Here is a 22699-nt window from a genome sequence, read left to right on the forward strand (position 1 = left end):
CTTGCCCAGGTGAGGCGTCCGCCACCCGGGCTGGAAGGGGTGATGTAACTCCTCGGTGCTCACGAGGTGTAGGGTTCCCTGGCTGTAGGGCCAGGCCTGTTTGGAGCCCGGGCCTTTGGCGACGCGAAGGGTGGAGGGAGAGGGTGCCGCGCCCTGCGCGGCCCAGGTGTCGTCTCCGGAGGCGGAGTTTGCGAACCGGGCAGCGGGAGATTCCCGGCCAGACTAGACGGCGGGCGTCGAGGGGACAAAAGCCAGCCAGACGAGGCAGAGCCGGGCGGCGCGGGGAGTGCAGAGGGCAGGCAAAGGCCCAGGGCCGCCGGCATGTTCTCCCGAAACCACCGGAGCCGGATCACCGTGGCCAGGGGCTCCGCCCTGGAGATGGAGTTCAAACGTGGCCGCTTCCGACTCAGCCTCTTCAGCGACCCTCCCGAGGTGAGAGACCCGCGTCCCTGCCTTCCCCTGCCCGGGCTCCAGCGGTCGGGCAGCCCGGGCCTCCCGCCCCTGCCCGCGCGCGCGGAGGGGCGGAGACGCCGCGGGCCGGGTACGCACCAGCGGTTGTTGACTTAAAAAGTCAGGGCAGACCGTCTGCGTGTTACTCGGGCTGAGCCACCCGAGAAGTTCCCTGGCCCAGTCAGGATGATTTGCCTCTGCCTGGAAAATCTCTGGGTTGGCTTCAATTTAAGGGGCTCTAGGCTCGATTCGTAAAATGTGCCTGGACCCCGGCCCCTCCCGGCATCCCGGAGCAAAGAGTGGTGTGCAACTAGTCGGGCCCTAACAGCTCGTATTCCCGGCCTCCAGTCGCCTCCCACAACCTGTCTCAGCCGTCTGGGACAGCCACTTTCACCAATCTCACCCAGGTCTGCCCTCTTTGCTGAAACCCTCCCTAACTGCTCCTCTGTGGCTAGGAGAGTCAGGAGGAAGAAGGGGAGGGGGTGTGTCCCTATTAACGATTTGGAATTATTTCCCACACTCAAACGTTCAGCCTCCTTTCCTGGGGCTTAAGAGAGGTCTAGCCTCTAGTCTGACAATTGGTTCCCCAGCCCAACACCCTACACGTTACCCAGGTCTGAGCCCCACCTGTAACTCCCTAAAAGGGCTGAAAGGTGTGGGGCTGAGCTAGGACTGAGAGGGCGAGTCTGCCCTCTCAGACGACAGACTCTGAGGCTGTCGCCGTGGTCAGCTCTCCTTCCCTGCTGGGCCTGGAAAGGGTTAAGTGAGGGGGCCTTCTTTCCTCCTCCCTGCCGGGATTCCAGGCCTGGCTTCTGCCCTTTCCCCCACAGACTGCCCAGAACAAAGGCTCTTTCATACCCGTGTCCCAGTGTCCCGGGCCTTCTCTGACTCAGAAGCCAGCGGATCTGGGGGAGAGAGCCTCCGTCAGGTCCAGCACCAGCCACGCAGCGTGGGGCCAGCGTGGGGGCGGGAGGAGCAAGGCCCAGGGACCAGGAGGAGGGGCCTGTGAGCGGCGGGTGGGGGCGCCCCGCCCCCGGGATAGGCCCGGCCTTTTGGGGGCCGTCGGGGAGGAGCCGGGGCGGAGCCGTTGGGCCCGGGCTGAGAGGAGTGTGACTCTGTGGGCCTGCGGGGAGGGGTGGGGGGCAAAGCTGCAGCTGGCTGGGAATCGGGGCTGGTTTCCTGTCTGGAAGGGAAGGGGCCCGCAGAGGGGAGAGGGGCAGCAGCAGCCAGGCACACCCCTGCCTTTCTCCCTCCCTCTCCTCCCTTCTGCTGGAAAAGCGAGGTAATTGTGAGCCCGGGGTGGGGGGCGGTCTGGATGGGGGACCCAAGTTGGAAGAGGTGGCCCTAGGGGTGGGGCTACTCTTACCCCTCTGTCGCACTCCCTGGGCTCACTCAAGTCCTCATCTCTTTCCCTCTTCTTCCTCAAACTAAGCCAGAGCCACTTTCAGAAGGCTCCAACCTCCTGGCAAACCCCACGGCCCTGTAGAACCTGCATGAAGTGTCCCCTCCCTGCCCCCTTCCAGTTGTGCCTGCCCCTCACACCCTGCAGCACACAGATTCTCTGTCCACTCGGCCAGGGATGTGGGCGGGGGCTGGGGAGGGGCCAGAGTCGGAATGAAAGGGCCCTTTTCTTCCACAGCTGGGGGAACAGCTGCCACCAAAGCAAGACTGGACACTCTGTGCCCAGAACCCCCTCTGCAGCTGGTCTGCCCTCTCGGGACCCTGCTCATCCTCACCTCATTTTCCTCTCCTCCCGTGCCTGGCTCCCACCAGGGCCCTGGAACAGCGGGTAGGCAAGGGAAGTTTGTCACAGCAGCCAGAGGGGTCTAACAGGAGTGCACGGAGGACAGGGGCTGCCTCTGCCCTCTGCCCAACAACTACCCACCTCTTTCAAGACAAGGGGAGCAGCAAGAGAAGGAATTGTGGGGCAGCGTGGAGCTTGCTCGCTTCGCTCCTCTGGAGGGGTCAACAAGGGAAGGGGCACCAGGGGGCAGAGAGATGCAGGACAGATTGCACATCCTGGAGGACCTGAATATGCTCTACATCCGGCAGATGGCGCTCAGCCTGGAGGTAACGCCCCCACCCCTGGAGTGCGCCTCCTTCACAGCGCCCCAGCCCCAGTCTCTGCTCTGCCCATTCCTGCTGGGCTAATCCGGGAGAGTGGGGTCTGCTGAAAGTGGGAAGAGGGGCAGGTGGGTCTGTATACCGTTCGTTGGGTGCTATGTGTGGACCCAGGCTCAGTTCTGCCAATTAGAGTATTACGTTGGCAACAGGGTCTTCACACCAATTTCTGGAAGCCTTGTGGGTGGGTGTGGACGTGTGTTCTGGGGCTAAGGGCTCCTTTTAGGTATGGGAAGAACAGAGGTGTTCAATATGAGAGAGGCTGGCAGGAAGGCGATGGCCTTACCAGAAAAGGGGAAGAGGACTCTGGGGCAGGATATAAGGATTCTGTGGCCCTTAAGATGGCAGGGCGCTGTTTATCCATTTATTTATTCATTATCACATTTACTGAACACCTACTATATGCCAGGCTCCTTTCTAGATCTTGAGATACCTCAGTGACCAAAACAGGAAAGGTCCATTCTACTGAGGGAACAGATAATAAACATGCAAACACACAAATTATCCCACACATGATGATGAAAACCGGGTGGGGGTGTGCTAAACATCAGGTAGGGGAGGCAGCATTAGACGCAGGGGTCAGAGAAGGCCTCTGTGAGATCTTTGAGCTGTGGCCAGAAACATACAAAGATGTGTGAAGATCGGAGGAAGGGCTTTCCAGCGGAGAGCACAGCAAGGGTAGAGGCCCTTGTGTAAGAATGGCCGTGATACGTTTGGGGAAGAAAGAGCGCCAGTGTGGCTGGAACATGACCGTTGGGGTGAGCTGACGGGCAGGGGCCAGATTATACAGGGCTTTGAAGGCCAGTGCAAGGCACTTAGATTTTACTCTAAATGGGATGTTGGCCCACGGAAGGGTTTTAAGCAGGGAGACGACTCATCTAATGTTTTTAAATGATGGCTGCTGTGTTTTAAATGAATAGGCTAGGCAGGGGTGGGGCGTGGAAGAGGGAAGGGTTGGCAAGAGGGGTAGCAGAAGACCTCCAGCTGGGAGGTTGTTACAGCCTTGGGGGAGTGAACCTGGTGGTGTGGATTAAATGCTGATGGTGGAGGGAGGGAGAAGGGGGTGGGTTTCAGAAGATGGCGGTAGATCTGACAGGGCTCGCTGATGCACTGGATGTGCAGAGTACGGCAGAGAGAGGACTCCAGGATGTTTTCCCCCGACTTGTGACTATGCAACTGGGCAGTGTGGTCATTTACTGAGATGGGGAAAATAGAAGGAGCTGTGGAAGTGACCGCCTGGACCAGGCAGGGACTTGCTGCTGAGGGAGGTCAGAGGCAGGACAATAGAGTCTAGCACAAAAAGGCAATTTATTGCATGTGTTGCTCCCCCAACCCCATCCCTACTTCTTAGATCATGGCAGACATTACTAGTCAATCATGGCACTCTTCACCAACAAACCCACACATGGCCTCAGAATCTTTCTTCGCACAACTTTGGCATACATTATGCAGGTTGTGTCCTTCACAAGGGCACTGGGCAGCGGCATTAGTCCTGGCCTGGTTTTGGGCTGTGTGATTGGGGGGGGGGGACCTTTATCTAATTTGTTTGCCTGGAGAAGATCATCTTTTTCTAAAATTTAGAAAGGTGCCCAACAAGCACCCTGGAACTCTGACACTACCTGTTTTCCTGGGCTGGTACATGGGATCAAACCTATTTGCCAGCCCTAGTCCTCCGTACCGCCCATGTTACTAGTTACATGAGGCTATTTAAATTCAAAATGAAGTTAATTGAAATAAAATAAAAAATTTAGTTCTTTCATTACTCTAGCCACATTTCAAGTGCTAGATGGCTACTGAACATTTTCATCATCGCAGACCTTATTGGACATGGATGGTCTAGGTATTTAAATGTTTAATTTGGCATCCCTTCCCCTCCATGTAAGTTTTCTTCATAGGAGCTCTGCCCAAGTTCTGGGACAGAAGAGGGAGCTTAGATTTTACTTTGGTCATCTCTTGTTCAGCCATGGGTTGGCTAAGGGTGCTTCTTTCCTTCTCCATGAAGCTGAGCAGTTCCCCAACTCCCATCCTCCTGGTGTTCCTGGGATTAGCAAGAGAGGTAGTCATGGAAGTGTAAACACAAGACTTTCTGGAGGAGAACACTTAAGCTCTCCCTAAGTAAAGGGGAGGTGGGAGTGCTGGGCCCAGGTAGAGGTCAGACTTTCCCATTTTAATCCTCAAACAGTGATATGAAGGACATGGAATACCCCGAAATTTACCAACTGAGATCTCCAGAGGTTAAGTTCTCACAGCTAGTCAAGTTCATAAGCCAGGATTTGAAATTAGCCCTGGGGGAGATTCTAAAGGGAACAGAAGGTGGTGAGAAGCAGAGCAGGAAGTCAGAGATAGAAGCGAGTGGGAGGGACTGGAAAGGATGTGCACGAGGGCCTAATGTGCACTGGGCCTTCTGCCCATGACTCATCCTCCTTCAGCCCCTTGGGCCCTGACCCAGGTCCCACTGACATCCAGCTGAGGGCTCTTTCCCAGGAGAGTGTGGTGGCAGTACTGCCTGCCGGGGGAGAGAGGGTGTGTGGGTGGGGAAGGGGTGACATGGAGCTATCCCTGAGGGAGGGAGATGGGGCGAAGCTCAGGCATACAGAGCCCGCTTCAGGATTTCAGAGATGATCTGCCCGAAGGGTGAGATTTCCAGATGCTCTCACCATCAGGCCCTGGGAGAGTGGATTCGGATGGAAGGGCAGTGGGGGGGCGGGGGCGGGGTATGGTAGCCCGGGTAGTGTCTGGGCCCCCAGTCCGGCTCTTCCAGGCTGGTCACAGCGACTTCTCTGCAGCTCCAGTTAATTCCAGGTTAGACAGCGTCCCCCTCCCGCATGCTCCGAGGCAAGGAGTCACCTGGGAGGGCAACCGCAGCGTGGTCGGGCCTCCTGTCTTCCGGCACCTCCGCGGCCTGCAGCCCTTTCCTGGGCGAGGCCGGTGCTCCTGGAGGTACCTTCCCATCTCGACTGGGTCTCTGTGGTAGCGCCACCCGGAGCCTAGCCCAGCCGGGACCGCAGGACCGCCGGCGCCCCGGGACCCCCGGGCCGCTCTCGCGGCGGTTGGGAGCTGACGTCACCGCCGCCGTGGGCGGGGGCGGGGCGGCTCCTCTGGCCGGTGCACAGCCTGCACTGGCGCCGCACAGGCAATGGCCAGGGCTAGGGAAGAATCCGTGAGTGCTGGGGCCGGGACCAAGAGGCTAGTCAGGAGGGGGCCTCGGGGTGCTGCTCTGCTGCAACCCCCTCAGCTGTTTGGGGTGTTTGTGGTAGAAGCTGGATGCAGAATGGGATGAGGGGTGGCAAGCAGCAAAGCGCAGCAGAAGTGGGATGCTGCTGCAGGCGGACTTAGTGGGGGTGGGGGCAGTTGCGTAGTCTGAGGGCTTCCTCGGGGAGGGGGCATTGGAACCGGGTTGGTCTATTTCTAAAGGGTGAGGAAGGGAAAGGTAGATGGTGAGGGTGATGAGAGTCTGGCTTAGCCCAAGTAGGGAAGGAAGAATCTGCAGGGATGCTGGAAAAGGCAATTCCTGGAAGCAGGAACTTAGGGTGCTCAAGGCTTGGAGTTTTGAAGGCTGGGGCCACCAGGGGCAGAAGCAAGGGCACAGAGTGTGGGAGAGCTGGTGTGAGGGGGAAGATGGGTTTTGGTTTGGGGCAGTCACATTCGCCCTCCTCTTTCAACCCGGTGGCTCCACTTGGCTTGTCTGATTTGTACACTGTAAGGGGGTTAGTCTTCCACCTCCTTTCTGAAGCCTTCCCGTTCACCTCAGCCAGAAGCAAATAGTGTCTGTTTCCTGTGAGCGTGTTTGTGCCATGACATGGCACTTATGGAGCAGCCATTAGTGTCTGCACCTCTCACCTCCCAGCCGATTTCAAACGTGGAGCTTTGCACAGCAGAGAGATGCTCCAGTGTTTGTTGGGTGAATGCTACTGGGGCCAAAGTAGCGTCATTGAAATAAGCACCCCCACCATTCATGTAGATCATATGCTGGGCATTGTGCTCAAAGCCTGCTCAGCCCCTCACTGCTGACCTCCTGCTTCACCTGCCTTCCCATCCCCACTCCTTGCCTTTGTCCTCACCTCCCAAACTCAGAGGGCCAGCGGGTGGCAGATTCCCAAATCTGGGGTGTGTAGGGCATCCTTGTGCAGCATGGGTGAGCACTGCAGGCGGTTGCGCCTTCTCCGCTGACCCCTTGCCAACTAGCTGTCCTCTCTCATCACTTGAGCCTTTGGGGTGGCCCAGCATGGCCTTTACTATCTGTGGCCATTCCCTTTAGATGGTGGTTCCAGCCCGGGCTGTACCTCAGAGTCACGTGGGAAATTTTCCCAGAAATGCACTTAGAGATTCTCATTTTGCTGATCTGAGGTGGGGCCTGGTGATTTTTTTTTTAACTCAGAAGATTTAAGTTTTTAAAAGGTAACATAATTTCTAATAGTACAATAATAAAGAAGGGTATTTATAAAGTATCATAAATCAGTTTATCATTTCTGGCTCCCGGCCCCACAACCACTATTTTATGCATATCTACGGATATGGATATACATGTATAGATATCCTGCACAAATGGCAACATGCTATATTGTTCTACTTTTTTTACTCATTTCATATATTTTGAAGATTAAGTTTTGCACACATGTCTACCTTAGTTTTTAATGTCCGGAATATTCCACATATCATGGTTTAGATGTGCTGTAACTTATTGAACCAATGCCTTGTTGAAGGACTTATAATCTTGGTGTTTTGAAATGATGCAATGAACATGGCTCTGCCCACATGTGTGATGATAACCTGTGGGATAAACTCCTGGATATTGGATAGCTGGATCAGAGGATATGTGAATTTGGAGTTTTTACAGATTTTTCCAAATTACGCTCAAATGAGGCTGTTGAAATGTTTACTCCCAGAGGGCACCTGTGGTTTTACAAAGCTTCTCTGGTAATTGTTGGGCAGCTGAGATCGAGACTCAACCCTTGTCCCTTAGTCACCTGGGACGTAAGTTTTTTCTTGTCAGTTTCTCAGGGCCTACAGCCCACGTGGAGATGGGAGGGTGCTTTGGCCTGTCTGTCCTCTGACTGCCATTTCCTCTGACTGGCCAGGACACAGAGTTGCAGAGGAAGCTAGACCATGAGATCCGGATGAGGGAAGGGGCCTGTAAGCTGCTGGCGGCCTGCTCCCAGCGAGAGCAGGCTCTGGAGGCCACCAAGAGCCTGCTGGTGTGCAACAGCCGCGTCCTGAGCTACATGGGCGAGCTGCAGCGGCGCAAGGAGGCGCAGGTGCTGGGAAAGACAGGCCGGCGGTGAGCACGGGGTGGGGGGGGGGGCGGGCAAGGCTTTGTGGGGGACAGCGGGGCGGCGTGTGTGCACATGGAGTGTGGCCCACCCTGAGGTGGATGTCCTCGTGAAGACTTTTCAGAAGTCACCTTGGTGTTTTACCACCACAGTGTGCTGCCCAGAGGGCCACCAGTGAATTTCTGGGGCTGGGCTCAGGGGAGCCAGTGTATCTGGTAAAGGGCTGGTGGTATTTCTGAGGGGCAGTAATGCAAACGCCCTCATTTGCTAAGCCCTGCCTGTGATCTGAGGACGCAGGCTGGCTGGCTTCTGGAGAGCTAATTTCCTCAAAGCCAGTTCACCAAGTGGCCAATTTACCTAACTGACAATAAATAGTTCATTGTAGCTGGGATTCACCTCATCACAGAGATGAGGCAGGGACGGGGAAGGGAAATAATGGGGGAAAAAATAAGGGAAAGCCTACCTATTCACATAAACTAAATTGTATATTCTAAAGGACTCAACTCACAGCCTACACTGACATTAGATGCTGCTGATCTAACAAATCTGCAGTGAAATCTGCTCTTGTAAATCTAAAACATGGGAGAAAATATTTGGCAAATTGATCACTCTGAGAACTGGCCATTTTTGGTAAATTGGTCTTTTGGAAAACTGGCTTCTGGCAAAGTAGCCTGCTTGACCCCACCAGGCTGAGTGGGAGAAAGTCCTGGCCCCGCAATGACATGGTGTCCATCCCAGCTCAGCACACAGGGGAGGCTGCCAGGAGCCCTCCAGAGCTCACCCATGAAGACACCAGGGGAAGGCAGAAAACCTCCTGTGGCTGCTCCGTCACATTAGAGAAAGGGCAGGCAGGCACGGGGACAGTTTGAACCGTGAGTTTGCTGCTTCCTGAGAGGCAGCCATTGACAGGCTCTGCCCTGCCCAAGTCCCCACACGGCCCGTACAGTGTGACCTGAGCTACACCTCGAGTCCCTGGCAGCTAAACACATTGCCATCAGTGCCAAATCATTTAGTTTAAGGCTGTACTAAGTCACTTATTTCATATAATGAAGTACGAATTAGTACAGTTCCTTAGGGGAGGAACATGTGCCTGGTGAGTCTGATGGGCGGGGGGAGGAAGGCCGGGTGCCCCCCTGCAGTGGGGGGGTGTCTAGGGAACTTGGGACACTGGGAAGGCTCAGCCCACCCAGCCAGGAGGGTAAAGGAGGAGGCAAGGCTGAGAGGGAGGATGGAGAGAGGTTTGTGGCAAATGGAACACAAATGCACCCTCCTTGGGATCTTGGTTTTCAGACTGACCCGGTACCTTCCTTTGTCAAAGTGATGAGATGGTGAAGACAGGCAGCCTCTTTTGTTGCTTAAAGGAAAGCCTGCAAACTCCAAGCCTGGGGGTTAATGGAGAAGAGTCCTTGAAAGGGAGTCTCTCTGTGGGCACCGTCCCCTCCAGCCCCACCTGCCCCTGGCAGAGGTCTGGGGAGGTGGTCAGGGAGGGTGCCTGGGGGCGGCTGCCTGAGCGTGTGGGGTGTATGTGAGTTGAGTCCCTCTTGCATTCCCCAGCCCAGCAACCTCCGGGCTGCTGACAGCTCTCCCTGACAGTCCCTCAGCCCTTGCCACGTCAGCCTGGCTGGGACCTGGTGGCTGGGTCCTGGACCTGGGAGGGTTCCCAGAGCCCTTGGGGACCAGAGCCAGGAGGAATAATGTCTAGAGGCCAGGGTAGGATTTGTGATTTGCCCACAGGCCTTCTGACAGTGGGCCACCCGCTGAGCGCTCCCCCTGCCGCGGCCGGGTCTGCATCTCTGGTAAGCAGCACAGCCACCCCAGCTGTTGGCGCTCCTTGCCCAAGATGTCCTGCCCCATCACAACATCTATCCCTGCTTCTGCCCCTTAGACCTCCGGATTCCACTCATGTGGAAGGACACAGAGTATTTCAAGAACAAAGGCGGTGAGTCCCACACGTGCTAGGACAAATTTAAGGGAGTACCCTGAGACTGGAGGCCCCTGTGGAGCACAGCTTTACCCGTTTTGCCCTCTGTCCCCAGACCTGCACCGCTGGGCTGTGTTCCTGCTGCTGCAGCTGGGGGAGGACATTCAGGACACAGAGATGGTCCTGGTGGACAGGACCCTCGCAGACATCTCCTTTCAGAACAACGTGCTTTTGTGAGTTCCTCATCCCTCGTGGCTCCCTCCTTTCTCCACTCAGGAGACCAGGTAGCTACGGGGGAGGGGAGGGAGAGGAGAGGGAGGCGGGGAGATGGGCCGTCCCCGAGGAGCTGCCCTGTGCTTGCACCATAGCCATCCTCCAGCTCCTCACCCAGACATCCCCAGGACCATTCTCTCTTCCTCCCACACTCCTATAGTGCCGAGGCAGGGCCAGACTTTGAACTGCGGCTGGAGCTGTATGGGGCCTGCGTGGAAGAGGAGGGGGCCCTGGCTGGAGCCCCCAAGAGGCTTGCCACCAAACTCAGCAGCTCCCTGGGCCGTTCCTCAGGGAGGCGTGTTCGGGCATCGCTGGAGAGTGCTGGGGGCTCAGGGAGCAGTCCCATCCTGCTCCCCACACCGACTGCGCGGTAAGGCCCGACATTCCCCCACTGCTCTCAGCTGGCCACAGGTGGCCTCTGAGCTACGCTGAGCACGCAGAGCCTGTTTTGCACTGCTGCCAGGACATGCAGACAGACGTGAATGAATGAGCAGTGGCCACATAGCTGGGAAGTACTCTGACCTGGGCTCAGTCCTGCAGGGCTGGGCCCAAGCTAACTGAGAAGACCAGCAGGAATGCAGGGGGTGTGAGGCTCTGGGCTGTTCACTATTTTGCAGCAGCAGATACATTTGTGTCGATAGGACAGGGCTACCCTGGTTGAAGCAGGGTAGCCTGGGTCCTGTGGTGTTGCCTGCAGGCACCTGCAGGCACCGAGTAGAATCACTGGGCCTTGGAGGAGCAGTTTGAGAACCTTCGGGGTAATGAACAGAAGGCTGGTTTGGGATACAGACATACAATCAAATTCCAATCCCATCACCTAAGCTCTATTTAAGGGCAGATTTCTTAACTTCATTAAGCCTCAAGCGGCCTCATCTATTAATTAAAGAATGTCACCTCACAGGGCTGTCGTGGGAATACAGTGGGATAACATACTTAAAGCACAGGGTCCGGCACTTAGCAGGGGTGCAGTAAATGTTTGTTCCAACCCCTGTGGGGGAAGCAATCTGGTTTTCTGTAGGGCAGCCTGAGCCATGGAGGCCCTTAAAGCTCCTGCCATCCACGCCCTTCACTTGACTGCTGCCCACTTCTCTGTCCAGCAGAGGTCCTCGTTACCACCTCTTGGCTCATACCACCCTCACCCTGGCAGCGGTGCAAGATGGGTTCCGCACCCATGACCTCACCCTCGCCAGCCATGGTGAGTACGTGTGTACGTGGGGGATGCTGGACGGTGAGAAGAGGGGCTGTTGGATGGTCTCCTTCACCCTCCCCACCCTCACCCTGCACTTCCTCCTCCTCCCCTAGAGGAGAACCCCGCCTGGCTGCCCCTTTATGGTAGCGTGTGTTGCCGCCTGGTGGCTCAGCCTGTCTGCATGATTCAGCCTACTGCAAGTGGTCCCCTCAGGGTGCAGGTGAGGGGCCCTGAGGAGTGGAAGGGAACAGGGAGAAGGCAGAGCAGCCCTGAATCACCTAGGGATCCAAGGACTATTGAAAAAGCAAGATCTGGGTGGAGGGGGGAGAGGCATGGCCAGAAGAGGGGAGGGTCAGGCAGGAGAGTGGGCAGAAAGGAGCCCTTTCTCTCTGGGGGGCTGGGAAGGAGGGTTATGAGGGGGGTTGTGATTCCCCTGGGAAACCTTGAGTCATTTACGCAGCAAGCGGGGGAGCTGAAGGACTGGATGCGAGTACACGGAGTCCTGAAAGGAACAAACCTCTTGTGTTACCGGCAACCTGAAGACGGAGATGCTGGGGAAGAGCCGCTGTTTACTATTGTCATCAACAAGGTGAGGCGTCCCTGGTGGTGAAGCCAGCAGGTGCCAGGGTTCGGGAGCCTTTCTGTCAGACCCCAGGAGGGTGGGCACAGACCTCAGAGAGATCAAAGCTAGCCTCCTGCTCCTAAATCACCACCCCCAGCTTCTGGGCCAGGGCTGCTGAGGGGACCATGTTCTCCCCAGCCAGCATCACTGGAAAAAGACTGTCCCTTCTACTCACCAGCCTCACCTCTGCCAAATCTCAGAGAGGGTTCCATGGCCCGCCTAGGACTTTTCATCCACCTTCCATCTTTCCCCTCAGGTTCCAATCTGCATCTCCTATACCCTTTCCTGGATTTTTCTCCCAGCCCAAGTCCAAGGACCCTCTTTGTTCCCTAGCCCTTTTCCTGGTGTCCCTGCTGACTTTTATGGAAGTGTCAAAAAACCTCAGGCCTCAGCGTTCCTGCCTGCCTCCATGCCTTCCCTGCCTTGCTCAGTCTCTTTCCCTGTCTCCGTCTGCTCCCCTTTCCCTAAGGACCACCTGTCTCATCCCCGTCCTTTCCTGCCATTCCTTCCCATTCTGAAAACCCCACAAGCTCCTCCTTCTGAGGCAGGGATGACCAAGCCTGCCTGATGTCACTGCTAACTTCTGTGACTGAGGTGGAGGTGGAAGCAGGCCCCATCTTTCTTCTGCAGGAGACTCGAGTCCGGGCAGGGGAGCTGGACGAGGCAGCAGGCCGGCCCACGACCCTGACCATCACAAACCGGTGTGGTGAGGCCGAGGTGACGCACACCCTTCAGGCAGAGAGTCGGGGAGCCCTGCAAAGCTGGATGGAGGCTCTGTGGCAGCTTTTCTTTGACATGAGTAAGAGAAGGGGGCTGGATTGAATCCTTTGGGAGGGATTGGAGCTTGTTCTTTTTACTGAAGGCCTCTATTTCAAGAATGTGTGGAAGGGAATGTAGCAGGGGGAGGGGAGCCTGGCCCTCTCACAGTCCTGCCCTACCCACCCCAATCAGTGCTCTCCCTTCAGGTCAGTGGAGGCAGTGCTGTGATGAAATAATGAAAATTGAAAGCTCTGCTCCCCGGAAACCACCCCAAGTACTGGCCAAGCAGGGGTCCTTGTACCATGAGATGGGTGAGTGAAAGTGCGTCCTGGGATCTAACGGGAAGTTGAGTTGGGGGCTTCACGGGAGCCTAGATGATGGAAACAGAGAGGCCGCACACTTTGGGCTAAGGCAGAACTCTGGAGACCCAAGTCCCACCAGTTCTGTTGTATTCCTTTCTTTTCTCCAACTCTTCTTAACGCCATCTCCACGAAAGTTCAAAACAAAACCCCATACACCCAGATTCATTTCACGGATTCTTCTCCTAATTTCTTCTTTTCTGTTTCCCTTCCTGCACGCGGATTCCTGTCTCTCCCTCTGACCCTTCACTTGCCTGGCTCTGCTTTCGTTCTCCTCTTTCTTGATTTCTTCACCAACTTCTGCCCACCCCCATCTCCCTGTCTACCCTGCCCCCCGTACCCCGTAGTCTTGTCAGAATCTGTGGCCCCAGGGGGCCCAGATGAGGGGCCGCTCCTGCAGGATAACACGATCTCGGCTGGGATCCAGGCTTTGCTTTCCTACAGTGACAGGTGATGCTCAGGGCTGGGGCGGTCTGGGGCCTAAACGCTGACTAGCCCCCTCCCCTCAACCCCTTCCTGGTGCCACAGCTATTGAGCCGCTGGATGACATCGCAGCGGTGACAGACATCCTGGCCCAGCGGGAGGGTGCAAGACTGGAGACACCCCCACTCTGGCTAGCAATGTTTACAGACCGGCCTGCCCTGCCTGACTCCTGCTCGCCTGCTTCAGTGGCCCCAACCCCAGCCCGGATCCATTCCCTGCCCTGGGGGAGACCTCGAACATTCTCCCTGGATGCTGTCCCCCCAGACCACTCCCCTGGGGCTTCTCGCTCGGTTGCCCCTCTCCCCCCACGGTCCAGAGGCCTCTGCAGCAAAGGCCCACCCCACACGTGGCTCCAGTCACCAGTGTGAGAAAGGTGCTGGCAGCAGGATCTGGCCCGAAGAGAAAATGACCTGTGTGCGGCTGGCTGTAGGTACAGCGCTGTTTGGAGCAGACTGGCCAGCCTGGCCTCCCTCCCTTTGTTGGACTGGGGGTGGGCTGGGGAAGGGGAGCAGAAGCCCCTCTTAAGCTGTGGCTGCCATGGTGCTGAGGGACTTGCTCCCAGGACTGGCTGAGACCCCCCAAACCCTTCCTGGGAGAAAACTGGAACCACCCCTGCCCTACCCCCCTGCACTAACCGGCTCTGAGGATGGCACTGAAGAGCCCCGGGAGGGAACGTCCCGCCCTCGTGACCCCGCGTCAGCCATTAAAGCTATTTAACAGCAGCCTCCACCTGCTTCTGGACGGCTGCCTCTCGGCTTGGTCGGGACCCGTCCCGTCCCCCCACCATGGAGCTCGGTTCACCTGGACGTGAGTATGCTGTGATGCTGAGGAGTCAAGACACGGGCTGGGGGGGGGGGACTTTATAAGTAATACCACAGGGGGGAAGGAGGGCTGCTGCTCTCTCACATGCTGCTGAATCTCAGGATCTCAGCGAGGTCATAGCCAGTCACAGCAAAGGAGCTGCCCGAGGGGTCACAGAATCGGGCACCACACACCTGGGTGTCCGGCACACACGCACCATGACAGTGTTCCACCTAGGGGAGAGGAGGGCTGCTCAGGGCCTGCGGCCTCACGCTTGGGCCCGCACTCCGCTCCTCTCACAACACACACCTCAATGTAGCCACTCTCTGGGCTTCTGCTCAGCTTCCAGATGTGTACAAAGGTGTCTTCAGCCGCAGAGAGTAGCTATAAAAAAAAACAAAAAACACAGGGAGGACCAGTGGGAGTCGGAACACGCTGACAGGTGACTGATACAGGCTGCACCCAACCCAGGCGCCCGGAGAGGGGGCTACACTGAGTGGCAGAGATAAGCCTGTGGACTTCCTCTGAATATTCCAGCACCAGGAACAAGGTTATAGAGGGATGGAGGAGACTGACCTTGCCCACGTCGGGAGCCAGGTCCAGGGCACAGACGGCCCGGGCGTGCGCGTTGATCTGGACGTGCAGAGTTCCTGTACTGGCTTCGTACAGACGCACCTGCCCATCCCCATAGCCTGCTGCTATGGTCCCCTGCCACAGCTGCACGGAAGGGCACGGGACCCTGCAAGGGTGATACCCCACTTTGATTTCCCAGACCCGGGCCCACTCCCACCCTGAAGCTACCTCAGGAAGGCCTCAGCCCCCTTCTGCCTCACCTACCCAAATCCTGGAATTCGGGTCAGTAATTTGAATTCAGGCCCTGACCGCCAGACACACAGCAAGCCTGAGTCATCAGCTGTCACCATGTCAGCCACGCAGTCCTGAGGGGAAAGGCAGGATCAGCCCTTCCCTTTCTCCCCTGCTGGGTCCTGTACACGGGGCAGGAGGGGAAGGGAGGCAGAATTCGCATCTTTGCCTCTCCGGGGAAAGGGCAAGGTGCGGAGCCCTCGCTGGCAGCTGGAGGCTCCCCTCAGGAAGCATAAAACACTTTCCTTGTATTCCCTAGAGAGTCTTACTCCCCACCCCGGACTGAACACACACGCCAGGCGTTAGGAGAGGGGATATAATCGTCCTCACTGGATGGATGATGAAACAGGCCACAGTGTCATGACCTTCTGGAGGTCTTGAAGTGAGACACTCAGAGTCATGACTAGACTCTGGGCATCCTGAGAGCCCCTAACCCCAAGCAGCAGACACAGCCCACGGGCCCAGCTCTGTGGCAGGTGCAGCGCAGGATGCAAATTAGAAGATACATACCCTGTTCCCAAGACGCTTAAGACCCAGCTGGGGAGACAGGACTTGTCTCTGAGGGCAGTATCAATTCAAGGCTCAGCTGAGGGAGACCAGTGGGAGCTGGAATAGGGGGGTGGCTTCCTGAGGTGGCACTGGGGGTGGCCTGAAGAGGCAGGACTCGCCCAGGTTCAGAGAAGGAAGCTACACATGTCAGAGCTGGAAAGCATCTCAGAAACTATCTGCCCCAACTCTTCAGTTCACACCAGCACTGTAAAGTGTTGGAAAACGACTAAATGCCATGTAAATGGAAAGTAACCCTGGCGCTGTCACTGGATCTGAGGTTGCTGAAGCCTAGGAGAGTCTAGCGATTTGCCTAAAGTCATCCAGCTGCTTGAACCCAGCTCTCCTGCCTCCCAAGGCGGGGAAGGCCCCCAGACTCACTGGAACAGGTAGGCGAAGTCCACTTACCTGGCCCTGGGCGGGCTCGGTGGCAATGTCTGTGACTGGTGTCTGGTGTCCAGCCAGCTCTTCACTCAGAACGATGTGGGGACCCTTGGCTGGGATGTCAAACACCAGTACCCGGCCTGACCACGCTCCTGCAGAAGCAGTGCTCCACTGATGGCTTCCTGATCCTCCCAGGTCCCCAGCCCCCACACTCAGCACTTCCTCCATCCCAGAGACCTTAGTAACAAACCCACCTCTCATTGCTCCAACCAGCCTTGCCCCCATATTCACCACCCTTATCCTATCCCACCCTGCCCCTCTGAACCCCTCCACGGCTTTTTGGAGTCTTCAGACCCCCCTTCACTCCCACCCTTCCCTCTAACCCTCCAGTTTCCTCAGATCAGCATCTTCCTGGCCAAAGCACACACCCCTATGCCCCAGCACCCCACAATGCCCTGCCCTCGGCCCCCTCACCCACACAGATGAAGTGACCACTGGCAGCAATTCCTCGGGCAAACACAGCCTGTACTAAGTATGAGAGGGGAAAACTATTAGAAATAGCATCTCCCCATCCCCACAAACACTCCCTACCCCTGCCCCACGCAGTCCCACAGGTACCTAGAGAGGCATCTCCAGAGTCCAGTGCGTGCCAATAGACCATGACGGAGCCATCAGACTCGTACATCTGGAAGACGGGGTGAGAATGTCACAACTCAGCTGACCTTTGCTGAGCTCTGTGCTGACTACTCCACGTACTCATGTTAGCCTTAGCCCAATTAATCCTGAAAACCACCCTGGGAGGTCGGCATTACTTTTATCCCCATTTTACAGAGGAGGACACTGAGGCTCTGAGAAGTCAAATTACCCAAGGACATGCGGCTAGTAAAGAAGCAGATATTGGAGATGGCACCTGAGAACTGAAAAACAGGGAAGGAGAGAAGATGAGAAACAAGGAGGAGGGGGCTAAGCACATCAAAAGTTTGGAAATGCTTAGAGGTAAATGGGGGAAAGGTCTAGGGGCCTTGGGGAGAAGTTGAGAACACTCTAGTTGGGGAGGGCAGGAAGGTCCTCTTCTTTCTTACCTGTATTCCTCGATGTGAGGCGAGTACCAGCAATACTCGGTCAGGGAGGACACACCAGTGGACCTGGAGGGCGGTGAGTCAGAGCAGGGAGAAATGGTCAGAACAAGGGACACGAGGACTCACAAGTGTGGAAATTCAGAGGGCTAGACAAGGCCTCTTCCTCGGGATTTGGTGAGGAACGGCTGGGCGAGGGCTGGTTTCAGCAGCACCGCTCCCAACGCCATAGCTCACCTGGGTGATAAGTGGGGAACTCACGCCAGCGCCCTCCTTAGCGTGGAGCTGGCGCTGGGCCAAGGGCACCCCCTCAGGAGCAGCGCTGAGAAGCTGGGCGCTGGGTCCATGGACTACGCCAAAATGTGTGAGGTTGCGCTGCTGCAGCACACTGAGGTTGTTGCACAGGGCGGCCGCCGAGCCTCGAAGGGGAATGGAGCGCTCCCGGCGGAACATCCTAGGGGAGAGACGCCCGAATCACCAGGCTCACAGGAAATAGGCGACGGCGGAGATTCCTGTGGGGACTCGGGGCGCTGTTATGCGGCACTGGGAGAGACCCCTGAGTCTGGGTCATGATGTGATGGGGGGGTCACGTGGTGCGGGGAGGGTACCATGGAGCAGGTAAGGGGAACCCCAAGGCTGAGCCACGAGGCGATGCGGGGAATCCCGGAGGAGGAACGGCGATGGCACAGGCCCCAGTGGCCCAAAGAGCCCAAGCCGAGGTGGGATGAAGCGAGGTAGCCCCCAGGCCCTACCTCCCTCCGCTCGGCTCCCCGAAGACCCCAGGCCAGCTAAGAGTTCACACCATCCGCCCCAAATCGGCTTCCTGTCTCTAGAAGCGTCGTCTCTCCGAATCCGCCACCACCATAGAGACGACGCACGCACGCACGCACGCACGCACGGCCGCTGGGTGGGGCCAGCAATCCGGAAGTGCGGCTCGCGGCGCGGCTGCGGGGACGACCGTTAGACGGGGCGGCCGTTAGACCGGGGCGCCCTTTAGACCGGGGCGACCGCGGAGGGAGTAGGAAGCCCTGCAGCTGCGGGGTCTGAGCTGAGGCTGTGGCGATGGCGGACAAAGGCTCGGTGAGCCTAAGCTCAGCGGAGGGTGCGCCAGAGCGGGGACAGCCCGTTCAGATCCGCGTCCCGATCCGTGGGCCAGCTCGGAGCCACCCGGCGCCCGCCCACCACGCGGGCGCTCAGGATGGTCAGGGAAGCCGCGTCTGTGCGCTGGGCGGAAAACTCCACCTGCGCCGCGCCCACACAGACGCACGGTCACTCTGGGAAGCTGGGGGAAGGGGTTTCAATGGGTGGTGCAGAGCCCAAGAACAAGAAGTGACTTTGGGAACTGCTAATGCGTGTAATAAGTCTCTTACATTGAGTTACCCACTTAAATGGAAAAACCAGAATTGGTCAGGCCCTGGGGAGAGGTGTTGCTAGATGAATGAGCCATTTTGAGAATTTCAGGAGGAAGAAATGGACTATATAACAATGAGGCTACGCTTGAAAGTCAAATTGTTTAAGTCAAGACAGTTTAAAATAAGAAACAGATTTGGAGAGCATTTGTGCAACAATGTTTCTGGCCCCTGTGGTCAGGCCACTTCTAGGCACAGTCCGTATCATGGGTGCCACATGAGAGGCTGGGAGGGGAAGGCTAACCAACTCTCCTCTCCCAGACCTACCTGCCCTGCTCTGGCCAAGCCTGGACTGAGTTGTGGGCCGTTCCCTGGGCTTGCCACCAGCGCTGTTCTCACTAGCAGAGAGGGGCAGTGAGGCTTAAGGAGTTTTAAGTTCAGTGTGAGGTTTAGGGAACACAAGTTGAAGGAGAATGAATTTGGGGGAACACCATGTATGAGGCAATAAGGTTAGGGGTGGGGAGGCAAAGGTTTGGGAAGATTTTGTTGGGAGGTGAGTTTTGGAAGGACTCAGGTTCAGGGAGACTTGTGGGGAAGTGAGGAGGCACATAAAAATCTACTATGAATAGATAAACAAAATTATACTGTATAGCACAGGGAAATATACACAAGATCTTATGGTAACTCACAGAAAAAAATGTGACAATGAATATATGTATGTTCATGTATGACTGAAAAATTGTGCTCTACACTAGAATTTGACACAACATTGTAAAATGATTATAAATCAATAAATAAATAAAAAAAGAATCTGCTAGTAAATTCCTGGGTCGTTAATGGATTTGGGGGGACTAGTGTTTTTTTTCCTTCTCAGTGGATTTTTCTTCATTATAAAAGGATACAAAATCATTGTAGAAACCTTATAAAATGGAGAGGAGTGTAGGAAAGAAACATTTCCACCATTACAGTTATTTTTTTTCCCACAATTTTGGGCTTTTCCTTTTCTTCGACACTTGTTGATTTACATATCTGAGATCATAGCTGTCGTAATTTTGTGTCCTGTTTTTTTCATTTAACATATGATAAGAATTTTCCTATGGTATTGTAAATTCTTCCTGAAGATTGCCTCCAACCATGGGATAATGTTCCATCACATAGCTCGCACACAACTAGCCATCTGTTCTGTTTTTGTTAGACCTATGTTTTCAATATTCTGCTGTTATAAATGACATTACAGAAAACATTTTAGAGAATATAGTTTTATTTTCATTTCAGAATATGCTTTTTGGTATATTTATAAAACTGGAATTGATATTTTTGAAAATTGCACATCTTTTCAAATGTTGTCATCAACAGTTCTACTTTCATGAACTATGTCCTTTCCTTATTCTTGGGGGTCTTACGATTTTTAAAAAATTTTATGTGCATTTTTATATTTGTGGGATATTTATTCTTTTTAATATTTGTTGGAAACATTTTTGTTTGTTTGTTTTGGAAGCAGGATAAAGTCAAGTTCCTGAGGCAGACCTGCCTACATATGAATTACAACTGCACTACTTCCTTGCTCTCTGATCCTGGGCAAATTCTGTAAAGTGGGGATAAAAATACTATTTTAGTACATACTCTAAAAACTATAGCAACTGAATCCATGTATGTGACTGATAGGCTTTAAGTGGCAGTACATGGTAATCACTATTACCAGCTTGTACATAGGAATTTTTTAAAAAGTAAGGAAAGGAAAATTTGACCTGTATGTATATACTTTTCTACCCATTTGTTTATTATTCTTACATGACGTTTATGCTTAGGTAGTTCTCTCTCATCCAGAGATTATATGACAATTTAAACTACTTTTCCTGCATTTTATGTTTTGTTTTTATTTTGTTTTATTTCTGTGTGTGTTTATCCTTTCATTCAGCTGGAATTTATTGAGATGTATATTGTGAAGTGAGGACCTAAGTTGATTTGGGGGAGGGGAGGAGACTCTAAACACACCAATACTTCCGGCACTGTTTGTTGACTCATCTTTCTCAAGTTCTTTGAGCTCTCAAGAGTTTTGAACGCTTTAAACTAGTGCAAATAACAAGGACTCTGCGGTTAGAGCTATACATAGCCTGGGTTCAGGGTGTAATCTCAAGCAAATGTAGGTTAACTTCTGTCGAGTTTGTTTCTTTGTCTGTAAAATGGGCTTAGTGAGCTGTTAGGAAAATTGAATTAGCTAGGTCACACCCGAGAAGCATCTGTCCCATAGTAGGCTCTTAGTAAATTGTCCCTTTCAAAAGGTTTTTCCTTCCTATTAGACAACTTGAGGAAGCTTCCTCCTTCTCCACTCCTCGGTTTCTCACCCAGATTTGCCTTTTCCTTTCCGATAGACGCAGGAGAGGCAGGCCCGAGACCCCAGAGTGACCTGAAGCAAGGCGGAAAAGGCGACATCGCCTAAACTTACGGTGCCGCAGGGGGACGTCGTGCCTGGACGGCTCACTGAGGCGGAGGCGGCGAAGCTGAGGGCTCGCGAGGAGGGTGAGGAGGTGGTGGGCGACATCCTGGAGGAGCTGGTGGACCCAGTGATGGATGCCGTCTGCAAATCCTACCTGGAACGGCAGGTGGGGCTGGATCCGCGTCCTCCAGACCCATCTCCTCTCTCCCTGACCCCTGCCTGCTGGACTGAGACCCTCTCTCCCCTCCGTAGTGCATTCCGTACGCAGTGAACGGGGCACGGGAGACCATACTCCATGTGGTCCAGATGAGATTTGTGCCCCAGGATGAGGGAGAACCCCACCTGGCAGAGGACCCCACGTGGGCGGAGGACGAGGAACCCTCACCTTGCCCAATTGACACCTGGGCTCTGGGGAGCCGTGCCCTCGCGGTGCGCGCCCTCCTCAGTGGAAAGGAAGAGGAGCCAAGGCAAAGTAAGCCCCGCCCCCAGCTCCTTCCCACCTCCCGCCCCCGCCGCGTCTCTGTTCTCTTCAGGGCTTCTCTGGGCTGCTCCTGCCTTAGTTCCTCTGTCTCCTGTGTCCGCATCTCGCCGTCAGTTTTCTTCCCTCTCCCGCCTGGGGTTCCCATCTGAGAGCTGGGTCCCAGCCCCAGCCTCCAATTCCCTACTTTAAACCTAGGCCTACCGTCGCCAGGCTTCAGTTCGAAGCCGCCCTTCCCCAGTCCCGGCCTCTGCTTTCTCACCACGCACCTGTGCCCCACCCCCACCCCACCCCCCATCCCCCCGTGGCCCGCAGCCCCAGATCCAAACTATGGCCAGGTGCCAAGTGGCCCAGCGGCTGGGAGGGGGAGGCCGAGGTGCTGGGTGAGCTGTGGGCGGGCCGCACCCGCGTACTCCCGCAGGGCCTGGACCCCAAGGATCAGGAGAGCCAGGATCTTCAGAAGGGGCCTCACCATGCGCCTGGAGTCCTCAAGGCCAAGTCCCAGGTGGTGAGGAAGCCCACGTTGCTGCCGAAAGCGCCGAAGATGGCTCCTGGTATGAGCACGTGGAACCCACCACCCAGGAGCTGCTTAGCTGTGCTGAAGCTCAACAGGAGGACAAAGAGGGCAGCACCTCTCGTCCCATCCACACAGGTGCCCCAGATCCCCAGGTGACGGTGGCACAGCTAACAGAAAAGTCAGGTCCCCAAATATCATCACTCTACTCCAAACACCTGCCCCATCCTGGGCCCTGAACCTCAGGCAGTGGGAATCCCGCCTACTTTCTGTCTGTCTGCCAGAAATAAACACCTGAGTTGCTTTAAGAATTGGCCCCATGTCTGTCAGTTTCTTCCAAGTGTGTGTTCTCACCGAACTGGAGAGGAGCAGTTGTCCTGCAGGCCTAGAAGATAGAACGCTGACTCCGGGAATAAGTGCATTACCACCCTTAGGAGACCCCGCTTTAGGGCCAAAGTGACTCCCCAGCAGAGACTGTCTGGAGAGCCATCTGTCTGTCCACAAAGGAGCAGATGTAAGAGTTGCGAGTGGGGATCTGTCTCAGTTTGGAGACTTCATCGAGTCTCATTCCAGTAGGGGAGGAAGGGATGGCCCTGCTTACGCACAGAGTGATTCAAGACATGAGGAATTTGATTTCCAGTCCCTGGGTCTCTGTCAGTTCACCTTAGAGCACAAATCCAAGTTATATGTGGAGACAAATCTGAGCCTATGCAGGGCTCAGGGCTGTCCCAGCTCTCTTGATCTTTGACATGGGCCAGCATTGGAGTGAGGCAACCAGGTCACTTGGAAAAACAATTTAAGGA

At 55.3% G+C, this 22699-nt stretch overlaps 3 protein-coding genes across 9 annotated transcripts; 2 read left to right on the plus strand and 1 right to left on the minus strand.

Annotated features, from left to right (window-relative positions):
- Positions 1 to 37: 37 nt before the first annotated feature.
- On the plus strand, positions 38 to 14174 carry RTKN (rhotekin). 7 transcript variants are annotated; one of them, XM_031467329.2, is made up of 13 exons: positions 1617 to 1732; positions 2090 to 2520; positions 7650 to 7849; positions 9576 to 9637; positions 9727 to 9780; positions 9878 to 9995; positions 10196 to 10405; positions 11133 to 11230; positions 11338 to 11444; positions 11685 to 11813; positions 12477 to 12645; positions 12812 to 12916; positions 13493 to 14174. In XM_031467329.2, exons 2-13 carry the CDS (start codon positions 2449 to 2451, stop codon positions 13813 to 13815), a joined length of 1647 nt encoding a protein of 548 aa, XP_031323189.2. In that variant the 5' UTR covers positions 1617 to 1732; positions 2090 to 2448; the 3' UTR covers positions 13816 to 14174. The 7 variants fall into 7 exon arrangements, with proteins under 7 accessions (XP_064350424.1, XP_031323187.2, XP_031323188.2 ...); XM_064494353.1 differs by having other exon boundaries at positions 2224 to 2520; XM_064494354.1 differs by lacking the exons at positions 1617 to 1732; positions 2090 to 2520; positions 13493 to 14174 and adding exons at positions 38 to 432; positions 13312 to 13418 and having other exon boundaries at positions 11136 to 11230.
- Positions 13006 to 18018, minus strand: WDR54 (WD repeat domain 54). Its single transcript, XM_031467335.2, has 10 exons — positions 17871 to 18018; positions 17356 to 17572; positions 17125 to 17187; positions 16661 to 16727; positions 16517 to 16570; positions 16067 to 16194; positions 15086 to 15186; positions 14825 to 14987; positions 14558 to 14632; positions 13006 to 14481 (listed from the first exon to the last, which is right to left on the minus strand). The coding sequence occupies exons 2-10, from the start codon at positions 17569 to 17571 to the stop codon at positions 14350 to 14352; spliced, it is 999 nt and encodes a 332-aa protein (XP_031323195.2). The 5' UTR covers position 17572; positions 17871 to 18018; the 3' UTR covers positions 13006 to 14349.
- On the plus strand, positions 17989 to 22189 carry C15H2orf81 (chromosome 15 C2orf81 homolog). The gene is given in 5 exon segments (XM_064494245.1): positions 17989 to 18198; positions 20840 to 21070; positions 21157 to 21651; positions 21654 to 21954; positions 21957 to 22189. Coding segments are annotated over 5 exon segments (1224 nt in total). The 5' UTR covers positions 17989 to 18180; the 3' UTR covers positions 22136 to 22189.
- Positions 22190 to 22699: the final 510 nt, after the last annotated feature.

Source organism: Camelus dromedarius, chromosome 15 (assembly GCF_036321535.1).
Source record: "Camelus dromedarius isolate mCamDro1 chromosome 15, mCamDro1.pat, whole genome shotgun sequence".
Taxonomy (NCBI): domain Eukaryota; kingdom Metazoa; phylum Chordata; class Mammalia; order Artiodactyla; family Camelidae; genus Camelus; species Camelus dromedarius.